This window comes from Astatotilapia calliptera, chromosome 7 (genome assembly GCF_900246225.1).
Source record: "Astatotilapia calliptera chromosome 7, fAstCal1.2, whole genome shotgun sequence".
Lineage (NCBI taxonomy): Eukaryota > Metazoa > Chordata > Actinopteri > Cichliformes > Cichlidae > Astatotilapia > Astatotilapia calliptera.
The window spans coordinates 43,116,623-43,137,214 of NC_039308.1; the positions used below are offsets into that span (position 1 = coordinate 43,116,623).

Here is a 20,592-nt window from a genome sequence, read left to right on the forward strand (position 1 = left end):
GGAAGAATAACCAGCATGGCCTCTCAATCAATGGCTGCTCCTGGGCCTCCTAAAGCGTGGGATACAGGCAAGTGCAAGTGAGGAAAATCAATCCATGGCGAGACCTCTTTCTTCAGCCCTGATGCCTGCCCTTAAAGAAAAGGCCTCCAGTCAAGGCTGTGGTGTGTCTGGATGGAGAATCTGGGCCATTCTGCATGACTCCAGGTTAACATGTGGCACTGTTCGCCAGCCACTTGTGTAAATTATTTGGTTGCTGGTCCTGCTCCTTCCTGCTGTTTCAAACATCCTTCAGCTGCAAGGATCCAAAGAGATGGACGGTTGATGCCAAAAAGTTCACTGCAGACATTTAACAGTCCTCACAGCACAAAAACATCCATCTTAAACTGGTCATTTAGCCAGACATTTAGACTCTGAGGGTTTTAAAGTCTGTCGACACACTGAGCAACTACAGTGTTTCTCATTGCATTTATATATTAGGCACCATTTGTTTGAAATAAAAGAACCGATGTTACAACAATGAAGAAAGTTTTTGTGTCTAAATCTGGTTATAACCGTAGCAGATTGGCTGCGATTTTAAAAATTGTAAGAAAAAAAGACATACTTTAAGACAAAGTAATAGAACAGATTATCCGCAGCAGTATTACTGAGTTTGTAATAGACTTCATTTATTTCAGCACAAATAAAAAAAGAGATACTTTGCCTCCTGGAGAGATGATTCTTCTTATTTAAATAAAAAGTGTCAGTTATTTATAGTTCGTAATTAATCAGTACTGTTTCACACAATACAATTTATAGTGATGTGGAGAATACGAAGACATTTCCTTGTTAAAATAAGAAAAAAACATTTTTGGAAAATGATGCGTTCATGTTTTAAAACTAACATAGATGCCTACGGTCAACTTATATTTGTTTGTAACAAATGACAGATAAAAACAAATATCTGCCATAAAATAATGAATGTTAGATTATGAGAAAATGAGATTTTAGCAAATGAATCGGTTTCACTGGGAGAATCTGAGCAAAGCGACATTTTTCATAAAACAACTTTGTTCTCTCACACACACACACACGCGCGCGCACACACACACACACACACGCGCGCGCACACACACACACACACACACACACACACAAACACACACACTCGCGCGCATGCACACACATGCACACACATGCACACACACACACACAGTCAAACATTGGACTTTAAGACAAGACCGAATCATATTTATGATAAATGAGTGTAGACTGCTGGTTTTCTTCTACTGTTCACATAAAATACAAAAACACATTTGAAATAAAGAAAACGCTACGTCCAGATGAACAGAATCAACGTTTGTGGATTTAAATAAAGTATTTCCATTTTGTTTCCCTGCCCGTTTTATTTTGACCATCAAATGTGTTTTTGCATCTGTTGGTCTCCTAATCGAGTTTAATTCACTTTGACTACTTTTTTACTGTTTTGTTTTTTTCTACAGTTTGAACCTAAGCCCACAAACACTGCCAAATGCAAAATGTCTTTTAACAGAATAAGTTTTCTATTTTTATATATTTTCTTTGCTATAAGAGAAGTAATGAAATGCTTCAGTTGGACTCATTTCATTGACATGTGTGGAGTTATTTTGATAATCTTATAGGTAAAACTCAGAAATGCAGCATGTAAGACATTGACCTCAGTTGGTGGAACAGCATCAAAGCAGCAGGCACAGCACAACCCTTAATAAATCAAATGCCAGAAAACCAACAAAGAGAAGAGCTGAACATGGACCAGAGAGGCAGAAGTAACAGAGAGACCGATACTGACCCCTTGTGTAAACCAAGAAGGCTACAGATGGAGTGCAGTTACCAACCAGCCAGTCAATTATTAAAACTGCCCGACTCCCACATTGTTACAGTAATGAACAGAACCGTTTGTCAGCTCCTGCGGGAGGCTCATTAGATGTGTGAGGCTCATTCATACACAAGACTCATTCACATACACATTCATACAAGCGCTTCTTCTAAACCTAAGTGCCTAAAATTTGAAGGATACATCACGAGCAACTTAGGGTTCAGTATCTCGCCCAAGGAATTGGAAAACAAACACAGACCTTAGAATTTTTAGACAAACCACGTTTCTGCCTGAGTCATAAACCATGAGTCAAAATGAGAGGTGTGACTCATTCCTCTCGTCTTACTGAAAATACAGCAGAATTTAGTTACATGAAGTCAGATTGTCCACCGGATTGTTTGTTTTTTGTTTGTTTTCCACAAAGAGTGGAAACACTGAAAACTGCTGAGACCATAGACTCTGCATCATCTTTTCCAAGGAAATTTGAATTTAAAACTGTTAGTTTAAAACCAATTCTAATTATTACTGTAAATTTTGAAGGAAAAAAAAACCTGACTCCATACAATATATTTTAAAAAAATGAACTCTTCAATTGAGACATGAAATGTTAAAAGAAAATAAATATTTCTCTCAGCAACACTTGCAGGCTGGAAAATTAGAATTTGCTTCCATCTTCTGGTTAAAATAAAAACTACACAGTAACAACTCAAACAGGTCTTACACAGAAATATTTTAAAAGAATAGTGATTCTAATTTTAGCTGCCATTGAGAAAACCAACCAGGCTAAAAAGTGCTGATAAAAAAGCAAAATAAAACCTTCCTCAATGAACGTATGTGAACATTTGTGACTTATGTCCAGAAAGAAAGAACAAAGCATAGCAATGTGATATTTCTTTAAAATCTATTTATCCCAATGTGGAATGTGGCAGTATTCCTGATTAAATTCTGCAAGTGTTTTGTACAATGGCAAACCTCAGACACTGCTGCCTGAAACCAATTACTTGATATACTTTATTGTCCCCTTAGGGAAATTTGTTGTGGACTCAGGTGCTGCCGTCACAGAGTTAACAGACATTAAAGAAAGGAGAAATAAATAATAGATTTAAAAAAACAACAACAAAGACAAAACCTTAGTCCATCTTTAACCACAAACTACTCCATTTGTTTGTTTGTTACAAACACGCCACAGCACAACTCTACTATACTGCAGAAAATATATTTTGGATTTTTTTTTTTTTTTTTTTTTTTTAACACTCCGAGCCGCAACTGTTTTATTTCCATAGAGAAGAAGGACGTAAGCCTACAGTGATCACCCTCAGTCTCCTAGGAAATAAACCTATGATTCCAATTTCAAAATCCTCCTCAGAAAACTTGACTTCTGATGTCAAGGTCATCAGGGTTCGAATGTTTCACTAAACATGTTGGTATGATTTTGAAAATCCTAGGTGACTCCCGTCTCAAGTTTTCGCATTCACAAGATCGAGAATTGAACTTGTCAGAGATTTTTCGTAGACAGACCTATGGTGTCAAGTCACTTCCTTCTTGAGTTATTACATTTACAAACTTGGGCTGGGCTGTGACCTCTTTGCTATCCAACTGTCAAGCACTGAAGTAAAAAACTTTGGGGAAAAAAACCCAACTGAAACCGCGCCCGCCAAAAAAGAAAAAAGAAACAGGATGTAGCATGTGACTCACCCGCTGTGCTTCATGTTGGGAGGTTTGTCCATGCGGACAGCCAGTTTGATTTTCAGCTCTGTGTCCTGGCTGTTCTTGGGGACAATCATACGATGGAACTCTGTGTGCTTTGGTCCATTGGTAGTCGGGTTCAGGATTACCTGAGAGGGAGGAATGGAGAAATAGATCAGGGAAAAAAAACAAACAAACAAAAAAAAAAGTATAATGTCTATGGGAAAATAGCCCTCAGCTTCCTGACCTAAAACCGCAGTAAAGACCTATTTAACAGTTCCTACTAAATTTATGGTCTTGAGTCTTATTTATTAAAGCATAATGTTTTTGTAAATTGTGGTTCGATTCAAAGTAATTGATAAGTTGTGTGATGCAAAGATAACTTCGGAGGCTGTGAGAGAGTGGTTATGAGAAAAAGATGAGGATGTGTGAGTGAGTGACACCAAGGAGCAACTCATGTAAAACAATGTCTGACCTTTTGAATGTATGATTTAATAAGAGTATATTGTGATGAGCAAACCCAGAGATTTAAAGAAAAAGGTAAAAGAAAGTATTCCTATGTAAGTGAATAAAAGAACATTTGATTTTAAAGTGTGTATGTGTAAGTCAAATGGAGAGAGGATGATAAAGTGTGGCTGGACTGTGTGGTTGGATGTCACCGTGCATGATGCTAGTTGTCATCTCAGAAGATATAAGGTCCAGTAAGAGAAGAGAGGCGGTAGAAAGGATGACAAGCTATAAATGCTTTGTGCAGAGGAAATAAGTGGTTCTTCCCATTGTTTTCTGTGAGATGAGCCGTTCACATTGGATCAAAGAGTACTCTGTTCATTTTTGACTATTTTTGCCAATACCTTGTTATAGTGTCTTTATTTTTTACTAAGAATGGAACAGCTTCAGAAGACAAGTGGTCTGCCAAACAATGACCACATCCTCGCCAACAATTAAGTTGTTCCCTGGTCCGTCTGGCCTTTTGTTTTGGAGTTATAAAAAAACCTTACACTATTTTTTCATGAAATCCCTTAACATATGAGACCGTATTAGTTCTTTGGGCTACACTAAATATTAAAATTTTAATCTTGATTGTTGTTTCGACTTCCCAAAATTAAATGAATATGTTCAAGCAGTATTGAAATCACATGCTTCATCAATAGAACAGGAAGGAAACGCAAATCAAGCATTCCCTAAATCGGCACCTGACCACATGCTTGCATGTACCAATCACAGCTGCTCTCATGCAGTAAGACGTTTCATTCATATAGTCTGGAAGAAATAAGAAACTTCCAACCAGCAACTGTCAGTCATTGTTTTCACTGTGCTTTGACTTCCCTGACCTTCAATTATCTCCTCCATACACACAATGAACTGTGAATTCAGCTTAATCGGGATTGAACTTGTATACAACAACAACATGTTTGGATCTTGTAGATATGTGTGAAAATTACAAATAACATCTGAAGCTTTTAGAACTTCGAGTTGTCTCACCTGCCAATCAAATTCTCTAAACCTTCACTGATGGATTCCTTTCCTCCAAACAAATTTTTCATGACCTCTGAAATTATTCTGATCTTGTACGGACTTATCAGTTATAGTGCTAGGTAACTGGACTTTTTCCCCCCATGTCTAGTGTTTCTTCAATTTCTGATTGTCAGAAGACGTCTTGGGAAGTCTTGGTACCCACAGCCCTCTAACAGATACACCTGTGGTACCAATTTCAAAATTCTACATCACTTTGTTCTCAAGTTACCGTATTCACAATCTTGGGTGTCCATGTTGCCTGCCCATCCGCTGCCCAGCAGGGTGACAACATTACCCAATCAGCCCATTGTGGTCAAAGGGTTAAAAAAAAAGAAAAAAAAAAAAAGTATCTGGTTCACTTAGCAGTCACCCAAGTTTCTGAGCAAAAAAACCATCTTTGATACAACATTAAGGTTGTATCAAAGTTTCAAACAACTTTCACACGATACTCATTTATAAATGTGGACAACCTGGAGAAAAATATCAATTCATTATCGAAGTCTGGAAATTAAAAAAAAAAAAACTCACAACAGAGAAATGAAATTGAAGAAATGTTGTATCTAAAGTCACATTTATTATCAATAACACTACGCCTAAAATGACAATGTATTCAAATTCAAATTCAAATTTTTATTTGTCACGTACACAGTCATACACAGTACGATATGTAGTGAAATGCTTGGACAACTGCTCGTGACCTAAAGAAAACAAAAAAGGAAAAGGCTATGAATAAGATAGGAAATAAATATGAAAAATTAAAAAGGGTAAATTTAACTAGGAAGGAATAAAATATAAATTAAGGTTAAAAATGAAATAACTGTACAACACAAATTAGAATGAAGGGTAAATTTAACTGGGAAGAATAAGATAAAATATATAAATTAAAGTTGAAAATAAAATAACTGTACAACAAAATACACAATATAGAACTATATAAGAATGTATGAAGAAATCTAAATATAAATAAATATATACACAATAACAGCAGCTGTACAAGTATTAACCGGAAATGAAGAATATAGTGACCAGTGTTGTGCAAAACCAAAGTCCAGAAAGTCCAGTGTGTGTAAGAACCATATGTGTGGGTCAGTACTGTGTGGTGGTGTGATTGAGAGACCGTATCGCCTGCGGGAAGAAGCTCCTCCTCAGTCTCTCTGTGTTGGTCTTCAGGGAGCGGAATCGCTTTCCTGACCTCAACAGAGAGAACAGTCTGTTGTTGGGATGGCTGAGGTCCTTCACGATCTTCCTGGCCTTGGTCCAGCACCGCCTGCTGTAGATTGAGTGCAGGTCAGGGAGCTCGGTTAAGATGTTTCCCGCCAGGATGCTCTCTATGGTGCAGGAGTAAAAGTTCCTGAGCACCTTGGAGGGCAGTTGGAAGTCTCTCAAGCGTCTGAGGTGGTAGAGACGCTGTCGGGCCTTTTTCACCACGGTGTTGATGTGACAGGACCATGACAGGTCCTGCGTGATGTGAACTCCGAGGTATTTGAAGCTGTCCACTCTCTCCACTGGGCACTCGTTGATGACGGGGGTCTGGTAGTTCCTCTCCTGCTTAGTGCTGAAGTCCACTATCAGCTCCTTTGTCTTACTGACGTTTAGAAGGTTGTTCCTCTGGCACCAGTTCTCCAGATTCCTAATCTCCTTCACGTAGGCCGTCTCGTTGTTATCAGAGATCAGGCCCACCACGACGGTGTCGTCAGCAAACTTGATGATGGTGGTGGAGCTGGTAGTGGCCACACAGTCATATGTGTACAAAGAGTACAGCAGGGGGCTCAGAACACACCCCTGGGGGGCTCCAGTGCTGAGAGTGGTGGAGGCTGAGACATGTCCGCCCATCCTTACTGCCTGTGGTCTGCCAGTTAGTAAGTTGGAGATCCACTGACACATAGATGAGCTGAGTCCCAGATGCTCCAGCTTGGTGGTGAGTGTGGAGGGAATTATGGTATTAAATGCAGAGCTGTAGTCTATGAAGAGCATTTTAACATAATTCCCCCTTCTAGTGTCCAAGTGAGTGATGTGTGGAGGAGATGAGAGATGGCATCGTCTGTGGAACGATTTGGACGGTAAGCGAACTGTAGTGGGTCCAGTGTGTCTGGTAGTGAAGAAATGATGAAGTCTCTGACCAGGCGTTCAAAGCACTTCATCACTACTGAGGTGAGGGCTACAGGGCGATAGTCATTGAGAGAAGCAGGGTGGGGTTTCTTCGGGACAGGAACAATGATGGACTCTTTGAAGCATGTGGGGATCACCGACTGAGATAAAGAGATGTTGAATATCTCAGTGAACACAGGAGCTAGCTGGTATGCGCAGTCTCTTAGAATACGACCTGGGATGCCGTCTGGTCCTGCTGCTTTCCTGGTGTTCACTCTCTTGAAGGCTCTCCTTACTTCATGCTCGGAGATGACGAGCACGTTTCCGGTGCTGGCAGTATCTTCCTGTCTGCAGCCGTTAGCGCCGCTAACACTAGCATCGTTGGAGTCCTTAGCTGCAGCCTCAAAGCGAGCATAGAAAGTGTTCAGCTCGTCTGCCAGAGTCACGGCCGCGTTCGTCATACCGGTTGTTGGTGCTTTATAGTCCGTTATTGTCCTTAGTCCCCGCCACAGGCTCCTAGAGTCACTCTGTTGGAGTTGTGACTCTAGTTTCCTCCCGTAGCGCTGCTTCGCCTCTTTCACCGCCCTCCGCACGTTATATGACGCGGCTTTGTACGGGTCCATGTCCCCCGTCATGAGTCCCGTGTTGTAGGCAGCGGTGCGGGATCTCAGAGCGTCGCGGATGGTTTTATCCACCCACGGCTTCTGGTTGGGAAACGTTGTGATAGCCTTTGTCTCCACGGTATCATCCGCTAGTTTCCCGATGAATCCCACAACCGCTTCCGTAAACACGTTGACGTCATCGTCGGAGCTGTTTCTGAACATGCCCCAGTCTGCGTCATCGAGTGCGTCCTGTAACGCGGCCACCGATTGATCCGTCCAGCGCGCGACCTTCCTCTGAACCGGAACTTCCTGTTTCAGCCTTTGTTTGTATTTTGGCATGAGGAAGATGGTGGCGTGATCAGATTTGCCAAACGGGGGGCGGGATTGTGCCTTGTAGCCGTCCTTGACCGTAGTGTAGCAGTGGTCCAGTGTCCTTTCACCCCTGGTGGGGCAGGTGATGTGTTGATAAAAGTTCGGCGCTGCGCGTTTGAGGTTGGCGCTATTAAAGTCCCCCGTCACAATAAGCGCAGCGTCCCGGTGTTGTGTCTGGTGCTGTGTGAGTGCCTCATGCAGCTCGCATAAGGCGGTGACCGTGTCCGCTTGTGGTGGAATATAAACGGCACTTACAATGACCGATGTAAATTCCCGAGGTAGATAAAAAGGACGACACATGATGGACAGTAGTTCCAGATTTGGTGTGCAGGAGCGTGTGAGAGGAACAACGTTCGCACTGTTGCACCAGTTGTTGTTCACCATTAAACACACGCCGCCTCCCCTTGACTTCCCCGAGTCCCGTGTCCTGTCCATGTGGTGAACCGAGAAGAACTCGGCCGGCTGGATGGCGTGGTCCGGCACCGCTGGGTTCAGCCATGTCTCGGTGAAGCAGAGGAGATTGCAGTCCCGAATGTCTCTCTGGAACTTTATCCTGGCCCTGAGGTCGTCAAGCTTGTTCTCCAGTGACTGGACGTTGGCGAGCAGGATGCTAGGCAGAGGTGTGCGGTGTGCACGAGCTCTCAGCCTGTTCCTGACGCCGGCTCGCTTCCCTCTAGGCCGCCGCCGCTTCCCTTTGTTCTCCCTCGAGATCTCACTCGGCCAGCTCGGATCCGGAGTTAAAAACTTCGAATTGTGAGTACATTGTATACCAATAGAAACAAGAGTGTCACTGTCATACCTAATGTACCCAATGGTGATGATTTTGCCGATTTAGAAACGCTGAAAACTAACTTAAAAAACAAAGACAAAGAAAAAGTGGTCGGAGCAGTCGTGACGGCAGCCGACCTCACCGGCGCCATCTTATATCACTATGTAACTAATGCAGACTAAATTACACAGTTATTTTCATTTTGATCATTTGAATGTAGTTAATTATCTTTATATAGAGAACTTTTCTAAACAAGTAAATATTATCTACTAAACATTATACACTAAATAGACTTTAATAAACCAGAATAATAGATTTATTCACCTTGCCCAGCTCCTTGTCATCCAAAGCTAAGACCCTGGTGCTCTCTAGGAAGAGCTTCACTTTAACTGAAGGCAGAGGGTGAGTTGTGGTGAAGTCCCCCTGAGTCCCCCACCTGAAAGACATGAGAATTTTAATGATTTGTAAAATTGTAGGTTGGCACTGCTGTTGACACTGGGACAGGGAGGAATTGAAGATAAACGGATTTAACTCGAGCTAACATTAGCAGCCTTTTTGCTGCCTCACCACTGTATGTTCTACTACCACACCATCTTGGTACTGCTTTGGCTGCTAACCGCACAGCAAGTCACATTATTTGGCAGACAATTGTATTAAAAATGCCTGTTAGTCAAAGCAACCACCTCCATAATAGAGAAAATTTTAAGGTTATATGAGATTTCAACTAGTTACATTTTTTTTAATCCACCACCTTATGGAACTCATAGAAATATTTGTTTTTAAAGAAGCAACTGTAAAATTAGACATAATTAGAAATTTTAACATTGAAATTCACTGGAATGTACTCATTTTTGGAGTGTTTTGGGGGACTTCTCCTTCAACTGGCTTCAAATTCAGTCCTAGAGGTTATAATTATTGTACATATTTTTCTACAAAAACAAAATTCTGCATGTTCCATCTTGTCTAGGTGGTCATTAATCTGCATAGCATGACTTTTATTGCTCCAGTCTGTCTGGGTTTCTCCCTTTTTTCATTCATTTTGGTTCCGACCTGAACTGAATAAACTTGGTTGGTCTCCTGCTGTAATTTCCCCTCAACCCTTTACTATGAAATTAAATTGAAAAGAATATTCTAACAAAATTCTGCCTGGGATAGTATCAGCCCGTTTTATTAATGGGCCAACAAACTGTGCGGCTAAAATTGACACTTAAAGATTAGAAGCTGGAATTATGAGTTTAGCCTGAAGTAGTTAGTCCCACTGTATATGGGACTGTACAGCAATTTGTCCCCTTCTCTTTTATCTCTTCCCTTCTCAAGTTATCGCATTCACAAAATTTTCCTTGACCATGAGGTCGAGGTCACTGAACTGTCCAAGACTTTTAGATATACCTGTGGTATCAGTTTGAAACTCCTTTGTTCTCAGGTTATAACATTCACAAACTTGGGTGGTCAAAACTGAGATTTGGGTATTCTAAACAGTCTAAATCAAATGTGGGCAAATCATTTTCCCAAGAGAGTAATAAGACAGTAATAAGAGAGAAATAAGTTCAACAGGAGATGAAATAACATGGAGCAGGACTGAGTTCAGCTTACTGCTGCAGACCTCCACAACAGTCACAATTTCTCATGTGGTCCCTTGGTAAAAAATAATTGCCCACCCCTGGTCTGAACAGATCAGGAAGATTAACTCACTGTGGTCTTGAGGCTTCTACTTGGTCGGTCTGTAGCTTTTCTTCTCCTTCTACCTCCATGGTACAGTAAACCATACGGTCTGGGGCCACTGACTTCAGGCCCTGGACCTCCATGATTACAATCTGAGAAAATCAACAGAGGTTTGGCACCAACAAACAGAACAACAAACAAACTCAGTTTTCAACCCAGAGTAACCCATTCACATCCCCAGCTTTTACCACTGACACTTTCTCTTTGAAGAGGTAACAGAAAGAGGAAACACACCCAGCTGGAAGAGTTTTGAATGAATGAACTACAGGCCATGAAGTATGCTAGGATTACCTGGATTTCAAATCATACAATTAAAAAAGAATTTTAATCTACTCAGGTCATCTTTGTCTAAAAAAAATTAAAATGTGTTAAATGATCCAAAATATTTTTTTGCATGTTTGTCACAAGCATAATAAATAGTGAAGGGGGCAAATACATTTTCACAGCACTGTATTTTGTGAGCAAGTTACCAGCAGACATTTCTATAAACCCAAACACACCTCCAGAGTGAAAGACAAGACGATGTCCGACTTAGACAGATCTCCCTCATCTCCAAGATCTAGAAAGGAGTTATTTACAGTGGAGCGTTTGAGCTTCTGTTTGAAGTCTGGACCTCCTTTAGACACAGGCAGACTCTCCAAATTTGCCATCAGTAGGTTGACAGATGATCGCAGCTCCTCCACATACAGAGCCTCCATATCAGCAGAGACAAACTTTGGGTATTTCCGTTCCTGAAGGAAACACAACATACATTAAAGTTCATCTTAACGTAAACATCAACATTGGATGTGTATCTTTCAGGAAATAGAAGTCATGTGACATTTTCTGGATGCAAGTAATCAGTTAGTACCTTGGCAATCTTTTCGGCCAACTGTAACCTGCCATCCAGCTCTCTACGGATCTGAGCTGCCTGTTCATCCATGCTATCGAGCTGAAAAAGAAGGGAGGAAAAAAAAAAAAAAAAAAAAAAAAAGATTGTCACTAACTGTCCAGTGAAAAGTGAAATTCTCTGACATACAACCAGTCAGCAGCTGAGGGGTGAGGATGTGAGAGTTTCAGCAGGATGTCAAGCCTGTGAAAAACATACCACGCACGCACGCACGCACGCACGCACGCACACACACACGCACACACACACACACACACACACACCATGAAGAGGCCAGTAGGAAAACAACAACCACCAAATACTTGCAGAAAGTGAGGCAAGTCCAGAGGAGTCAGTTAAATGGGAAGAACAAGGTCCAGGCAATAAACACCTACGTCCCTGCTAGTCGTCAGATACCCTGCTGGGATAATCGACTGGCTGAAAGTGGAGATCAAACCCCTGACATCAAAACAAGGAAGCTCCTTATCATGCATGCAATGTTTGTTTGTTTTTAATATACACCTTTAAAAACTAATGTTAGTCAACATACAACATTGTCAGATGTTATGTAGGCCAAACAACAGACACGCAAGTGAAAAATCTGTCAATGATGATTTTTCACTTGTTGTTTGTCCAATAAAATATTTGGTTCTTGATTGGAAGTTGTTGACTGTCAACTGTTCACAGTTTATTTAAGATGGTGCTGCTTGGTGTTTCATTGTCTAATGAAAAGCAGGTGTGCTCGAAACGTCACTAGATGTGTGCAGAAGTGTGCAGATGTTATTTTCCTTTAATCATCCTATTTATTGTTATTTATTTATTTTTAAATGGCTCCAATGATTGAACCAATCTATAAACCCCAATCTTAATCTTATAATCTTAAGATTTATGATACAGACATGAATGAATGAGTTTGTGCGTTTTATGGACTTTCAGGGTGCAGGAGGCTTTTTTGTTTGTTTGTTTTGTTTTCTCAATACAACAAGTTAATCACATTGTTCAGTGCTACTTTGAATTCCTGTTGTCTGTGGTTACATTCAAATCTGATTAGAGGTACTGACAGGAGAGCTCACAATCTGCTCATTAGACACTTTATTCAGCAGAGTCAAACAAATGTCATAGCTGACATAATGAAATAAAAAGCAAAACACCGTATTTTCCAGACCATAAGGCGCACTGTCGATGAACAGGTCTGTTTCCATACATAAGGCGCACCAGATTATAAGGCGCATTAAGTGAAACAAAACAAATAAGTCAAACTTTACTCAACTCATTCTTCTTGCTTCCTCCACTTCCGTACCATTGACTCATTAATGCAGAATTGTCTCGCAGCTGCTCTATTCTCATGTTGTTTCAGTATATTAATGACTAACCTTAGCTTATCACATACAAATTGATGAAAGAGGGAAAAACATGTAATTCATGCACCATTTATAGCGCTATACCAGTGGTGCAGCCACAACAACCTGGTGCTGAATGCCCAGAAGACAGTGGAGATTATTGTGGACTTCAGGAAGCACAAAGCTCCACTCCCCCCCATCATCCTGACTGACACCCCCATCACCTCTGTGGACTCATTCCGCTTCCTGGGTACCACCATCACCCAGGACCTGAAGTGGGAGCCCACCATCACCTCCGTCATCAAGAAAGCCCAGCAGAGGATGCACTTCCTGAGGCAGCTGAAGAAATTCAACCTGCCAACACGGACGATGATGCAATTCTACACTGCAATCATCGAGTCCATCCTCACCTCCTCCATCACCGTGTGGTACGCTGGAGCCACTATCAGGGACAAACAGAGACTGCAGCGTGTTGTGCGCTCTGCTGAGAAGGTGATTGGCTGCAGACTCCCATCTCTGCAGGACCTGTACACCTCCAGGACACTGGGGCGTGCAGCTCGGACCTCAGCTGACCCTTCTCACCCTGGACACAGTCTGTTTGACCTGCTCCCCATAAGAACAGTTTCTTCCCCTCTGCTGTTGGACACATGAACAATAACCGTATGACTGTTCCCACCACTAACACATGACCCTACGCTGTGTTCACTGCATCATTCCATGTTTGCACTGATCACCACCTGCACTCATGTATATATCATGTATATATCTATCTACTTAGCACTTTTAATTCTTATTCTTATTTTTATTTATTTATTTATTTATTTTTTCATGTCTATTTAAGCGTAATTTATGACAGTATGTTTGCACTGAAGCACCGCAGCAATTTCCTAATGTTGTAAACCTGCTCAACATTTGGCAATAAAACCCTTTCTGATTCTGATTCTGATACCCAGGGGTTAAACAGGGCCAAAAAGATCTGGAACGGCATTTTTGTTCTGTTTATCCTGCAGCTTAGTGCAGGATAAACTGGTTTGCTTGCCATCAGAGATGGGCTGTAACGCGTTACTGTAATCCGATTATTTTTTTTAAGTAACGAGTAAAGTAAGGGATTACTATTTCAAAATCGGTAATTAGATTACTGTTACTTTCCCGTAGGAACCCTGCGTTACTGCGTTACTAAAACCATGATTTTCTGCGAGAATGTCTCATGACAGTGACGTAAGCGAGTGCGCCGTTAGTGACAACAGCTGTGTGCAGATCAACAATGGATAATATATCAAGTGCGGGAGAGAGTATGAGCGTGCAGCGTTTAAAGCGTGGAAGCACTGTCCTTACTTTGAGTTTGATTCCATAAAAAGTGACAAAAACATTAGTGTCCGTTGTGCGTGGGAAGAAAACTTCTTTTTACAGCAAAAAAACCCCTAAACTTCCAAACAAGCACCGAGTGGGCAACGAGGTAATGGGAAACTCACAGAGAAACTCGCGGATTCTTCAACTGACCGTCGCGGCACACCTGCACCAGGGTAAACCTCCGCCTACCCCACTCCTGCTTTACAGGTGAAAATAGAGCAAAAGGACCGCTAGTCTTTGACTTTATTTATTTTCTGCTGTGTTTTACTTGCATCTATTTGAAAGACTGAGTGTAAACACAAATATTTTATTTCATGTGCTGGAATGTGCAGAAAATAGGTTTAAATATTAAACTAATTTCTTCCAGTCAGAGAATGGTGCATATAATTAAATTTTTGCTTGATGCATAAAGTTAAAAGATTAAAACTGATAAAACAAGTTTTAAAAAGAGACTTTTCCATTTGATTACATTTTGTATGATGGATTATGCAGAAAAAGTAGAATTGGGCTGAAAGATCTATCACTTTATCACCTATTCAGATTGTAAATCGTGTTTTTAAAAAGTAACTAAGTAACTAAGTAATTAATTACTTTTGAAAATAAGTAATCAGTAAAGTAACAGGATTACTTTTTTGGGGAAGTAATCAGGAATTAGTTACTGATTACTTTTTTCAAGTAACTTGACCAACACTGCTTGCCATACTGTGGTGAACTTACAGTAACGGACTGTGTTGGATTGCTGCACAGAGGCCGTGGTGTTTATGGTCAAAGTTAGGTTACATCAAGTGTAGCAGGGACGAGTTTGGATTTAAAGTGCTTAGATTAATTCACAGAATTCTACATTTACATAGGTGAAGTACATACTGTGGTATAAAGACAGCAGCACAGGTCAGCTGATCACACCATGAATATAAGAGTAAAGATAGTGAGTTTTGACTCTTTACCCCACAGTGAGCCAGTATAACTGATTCTAGGTTTATTTATTTATTTAAAGTATGGACACAACAATTTGTACAACAGAATAATATTCTGATTCTCGTGGAATATGTTTAAATTCTGAATAGAAATTAGAAGAATATATGAAATGGAAAACATGGTGGTGCTGCTCCTTCAGCCAAAACAAGTAAAAGGGAGAAAAACCCTGATCTGAAAGGGACTGAGAAGTGTTATAAAAAAGACACACAGAAGAAAAAAAAATGTACTGTTGAGAGAAGTTGGTTAGGGGCTTTCCACTGATTTCAGTATTTTCTATCAAGCAGGTCTAGCAAATAATTAGAAAAGAAGACAGGATTTCTCTTTAAATTTAAGCAATGGACGTTGAAGTATTCACTATTATGCATTCAGTTTGTGTGTCTGGCTGTAACGGTCACCCTCAAGCAGCTCACCTGGCAGGCATTGTACAACAGCTGGTGCTCAAACTTGCGGATATTGAGGATCTGCTGGAACATCTCGTAGAGTTGCTCTTTACTAAGGATGAGCTCTGAAACAGCACTTAGGTGTGCCCTCTGTGGTTGGCGCCACAGGTCCTCATCCCCTCTGTAGATAGCATCATACTTTGCAATCCAGGAACTGAGCACAGTCTCTTTGCTCAGCCCATCGATCTCAGGAAGGCTGCGGACACGGCGCTCAATGTTTTTCTTGAAAACCTCACGAAAGTCATTAGCTGAACAGCCACCGCTCTGAACCATCCGGGAAATACGCTCACTCTTTAGGAAGCCCTGCAAAGGAAAGACGGCATTACAATAGTCTAAACGCGATTACACAAATGCATGAATAATTTTTTCTAGTTCAGCAGAGGAGAGCATATGTTGCAATTCAGAAATATTCATTAAATAAAAGAAACAGGAACAAGCCAAAGATTTTACATGAGAGTTGAAGCCCAAGATTTCAAATGCTGGACTTAGCAGTGGGCTCTCTGTCTCCTTAGCTTGGTCATTGTGGGCTAACTGCACTGAAACCTGAACATCCACCTGTTAGCTAAAATATTGGGATTTGTACAGCACTTTATAAAGGACCATGTGGAGGAGAGCCTGTTTGAGCCAGGTGCACTGGCGTTTCAGTGGACGAGCAAAAATAAATAAATAAACACCGTCCCTCTGTGTTGGACTTCTCCTGGTCAGTTGGACAAACCAACCAGGGCAAGCAGCTGACAGAGCATATGTCCACGAGATCCAATCAGCAGTTTTATGCAATTAAACAGTCTGTCTATTCTCAAGCATATCCAAACAGTTTACCACAAACATGAACAGGTTTCTTACCAAAGCACAAGGGTCAGTTCTTTGTGCTGATGTCCAGGATGTTGAAAAAACAAACAAACAAAAAAAAAAAAAAACCCAACTCCTTAGTATAGGTTCCTTCACTTTATATTTGGATTTCACTTTTTCTCACTTCTAGTATGGTAAATGGCCTGTATTTGTATAGCGCTTTTACTAGTCCCTAAGGACCCCAAAGCGCTTTACACATCCAGTCATCCACCCATTCACACACACATTCACACACTGGTGATGGCAAGCTACATTGTAGCCACAGCCACCCTGGGGCGCACTGACAGAGGCGAGGCTGCCGGACACTGGCGCCACTGGGCCCTCTGACCACCACTGATATGAATCAGTATCAGTGAGGTAAGAATTTCTCAATAAAAACAAGGAAATAAGGTTTCCAAAAAGTATAGCAGCTCTTGTCGTTTTCTCCTTCTCTGTTTTTGTCCATCACATACATCTATTTCCCTACAGACATGCTGATGGATATCAAGATTTCTGATCATGCTATGTAAGAAACATACAAAGCCTATTAGTCTGTTAGCAGCAACCAAACCAACCAACAGCAGACCAACAAACCTAGTGAGGTCATTTAGTATTCGCACAGGATGACACTACAGATTCTCTGAAAGCTATAACTTTAAACTTTATTTCTTCAATCCAACTTCACATAGTGTTAGATCTATAACTTTTTTTTTAGACCAGTCATTTGTCTTTAAAGACAAATGCATCAAAACGACACTGTCAAGACTTAAGATGACGTATCAGCAGACGGCGCCTCGCCGAGACCAAAGTTTTAATTTGCGTTAAAAGTGCAAACTTCAAACTCTATACCAGTTTTTAAATTGTGTTGACAGGCCAACAAAAACTCGAGTTCTAAAAAAGAATTTCCAACATAATTTTTCGCAAGTACTGTTGTCACATTTACTGCAGGAACACGTGATAAATATTGGACTTTCTAAACACAGCGCTCACCTTGCTAGTGGAAAAATCCACCACATTAACAAATAAAAAAAAAAACACTATGTCAACCCGTGGTTAGTTGGTGTGTGTGTGTTCTACTTTGTACAGCACTTTGGTCAACCTGTGCTGTTTGTTTTTTTTGTTTGCTTTTGTTGTTTTGTTTTTTTTTTAAACACGTGCTTATAAATAAATTGATTGATTGATTAGTAACAAGTCATTCATTTTTGGAACAAGGATGCATCTAAAATGCATCTAAAAGAAACTTCCTTTCTTTCATCACAGCTGTCCTGTGCCAGATGTTCTATTGACCCACTGAGAGAGGCATCATTTTAGAAACATCAGGAACACTGAAGCTGAAGCTCATCGCAGGGATCAAGGACTCATCTTCGCCAGCAGCTCCCTCACAGGGAAATCTTAAAAGCTCCACCATAGGCCTGCCCCCGAAAATGGATAAACCCAGCATTTCATCAACACTGTGATGGAGACTTGCTTTACATATAATTTGTACTCATTCCTGTAGAAAGTTATATGTGTAAATATATATTATGCTCTACACTACTAGCAAAACACAGTTTGGAAGAATTGTAGATTAAAGTTTTTAGTTCAACATAAAAGTGATGACCTTTGACCTGTATCAGGTTTAAATTGTGTCAGAGAAAATCTCATGTCCTCTTCATGGAGCTGACTACATTCAGTGTTTAAAACAGAAGCTCTGCAGGTCTGAAATCAGCAGCTTTGTGAAACACCAAACTGAGGTCCCGTTAATGCTGATATCCAATGATGCTCTTTCTCTGCATTTGGCATGTGGAGGAGCTTTACCTCCTCCACACTGTCAGTGATGATTTTCTGTTGCACATTGAGAGTAAAGATTTCATCCATTAGGAAGTCAAGAGACTTTTCAATGTCCTCGACTTCTCAGCTGTCCAAGTCCTCCTCATGTTACTGGTGCCTGTATTTTCAGTTGTCAACATGTCATTATCATTTTCGGTACTTTGCATACATTTGTGATTTGTATGGAAGTTTATTTTAGCATACTGCTTTAGGTCTTATTGCCCGTTATTTGATTTCTATATTAGTGTGATGACCCACTGCACCCTGCCTTCCTTTTGGCTCATGTGTGTCTTGTTAGCAGGCATGGGAGAGGTGGAGTTCCCGTTTACAATCAGTGACACTGGCAACACCTGGGCCAGTGTACCAGGACTCTATATAAAAAAAGCCTTTAGGGCATAGTTTTAGTTGGCTCTGAGACACCAGGTTGGACTCTGGCTGCGTTAGGTTTGGTTTTTGCTTTTGACACTATTACATGCATCATCTTCCACTCATCCATTCCTTCACACACTACTGATGGTACTGATTACACACACCACTGTTTGTTTTTGACAGTAGGGTTTCTTTTCTGTTTTATTTGTTTTAAAAGAATAAAGCAGCTTGGAATACATTCCTAACCACGTCTGGGGTTTTCTTTGTCATGACCGTACGGCCCGGTTCGTGACAAGTGGGGGCTCGTCCATTTGGGTTTGATTTGATGGTTGCTGATTTGGTTTTGGTTATGTGGATCTGGTCTCAGTATGGTGGGTTTGTTGCTTGATTTGTGTGGTGCCTCAGGTTCATGTGGCATCAAGTAGGTGTGACTTCTTAGCAGTGATTGCAGGGTTCTCTGGGGTGGTAAGTGTTTTGTGGAGTCTCCCTTTGTAGGTGCAGCAGCGTGTTCCTTTTGGACTCGGTTTGTTTTTTTGGTTTGGTTTTTTTTTGTGTGGTGTGCGGTTAGAGCATTCGTCTCGGGGACACTTCCAGGGCTGTCAGGTGAGTACCCAGCTTGCTAGGGGCCTAACCAGGTTACTGGGTTGAGTGTTTAAAGAGCCTGTCGCTAATCTGCATGAAGACTAGGGTTATGGTGTAGGCAAGTTGGGGTAGGCAGGTTAGTAAGGGGGAGATTTCCACTTTAGCGAGAGATGTTTGTCTTTCGGGGCATGATTTGACCTGGGGAACCACTGTTTTTTTGCTTGTTTGTTTTCTGCTGTTTTTTTTCTCTTCCTCCTCTTTCCTTTGCTGCACTCTTTGAGCCTTGCAGCATCATGGCAGGTATAGAGGAGTTTGTTGCTGCACCTTGTGAGGATTTCCTGGATCGCTGCACTAAGGACCAGCTGTTGAAGGTTGCAGATGAGTATGATCTTGATTTGAGTGGGCTTGGGGATAAACGTCGCAAAGATACTGTGAAATCTGCGGTTAAGTTGCAGTTAGTTGAAAAGGGTGTTTTGGTGGCTGGGCAACAGAAAACTGGTCAGCCAGTAACTGTGCCATTGGGAGTTTTTCCGGGAAACTTGACTTTTGAGCAGCAAAAGGAGCTGATGTCATTGCAAATTTCTTTTGAAAAGGAAAAGCAAGAGTTGGAGCTGGAGAAACAGAAGATGGACATGGAAAAACACAAACTGGAGGCTGACAAGCAGGTGGAGATTGAAAGGTTGCGACGGGAGACTGAGCAGGCAAAGACAGATTTGCAGAATACTCGTTTAACTTTGGTTAAAGAGGGTAAGCTTTCAGGGGACGTCTTGTTGGATGAGGGGCGTTCATCTTTGTCATCTCCTGATATGGTGAGCAATTTGCGTCTCTTACCTAAGTTTAATGAGGAAGACCCTGATGTTTTTTCTTTTTCTTTGTTTGAACGTGTCGCAGAGGCAGGAAAGTGGTCAGATTCTGAACGGATTCTGCTTTTGCAGTGTGTGTTGTGTGGGAGGGCGCAAGAGGCATATGCATCATTGGGCAGTGATGGTTTGACGTACAAGTCTGTTAAGGACTGTGCTGTGTTGAAGGCGTATGAGTTGGTCCCTGAAGCTTATCGTCAACGGTTTAGGACACCGGAGAAGAAGGTTGCTCGGTCACATTTGGAGTTTGTGAGGGAGATAACGAACCATTTTAACCGCTGGTGTGTGGCTTCCGGGGTCAATAATTTTGAAGGCTTGTGTGATTTAATCATTCTGGAACAGGCAGGGATGTGTGTAATTATTGTCAGGAGTCTGGTCATTGGAAGGTGAATCGTCCCATCCTCCTGGCAAGAGACCGCTCTGGGGAGGGGGGGGGGGGTAAACAGGGGAATCCTATTGCCCTAGCTGCAAGCCTTCCTGTTCCTTTGGGTTTGGACAGGGGGTATGGTGAGTACAAGGAATGTGACATGTTTGACGGGCCTAGGAAGTCTTTGATGCCTGTCTGGGGTGGGTTTGTTACCCTGCC

General features: G+C 41.4%; 1 protein-coding gene across 4 annotated transcripts in view; it reads right to left on the reverse strand.

Moving 5' to 3' along the window:
* The window catches only part of cadps2 (Ca++-dependent secretion activator 2), a 186,005-nt gene that overhangs the window by 139,111 nt on the left and 26,302 nt on the right, over window positions 1–20,592 (reverse strand). For 3 of the 4 annotated variants that reach the window (XM_026174892.1, XM_026174894.1, XM_026174895.1), the window contains exons 3-8: window positions 15,529–15,861; window positions 11,436–11,516; window positions 11,086–11,316; window positions 10,556–10,677; window positions 9,188–9,299; window positions 3,527–3,666 (exon numbers count right to left, since the gene is read on the reverse strand). In XM_026174892.1, coding sequence (XP_026030677.1) covers window positions 3,527–3,666; window positions 9,188–9,299; window positions 10,556–10,677; window positions 11,086–11,316; window positions 11,436–11,516; window positions 15,529–15,861 — 1,019 coding nt within the window. The remainder of the gene's footprint in view (window positions 1–3,526; window positions 3,667–9,187; window positions 9,300–10,555; window positions 10,678–11,085; window positions 11,317–11,435; window positions 11,517–15,528; window positions 15,862–20,592) is intronic. The other variant, XM_026174893.1, reaches the window with a different exon arrangement.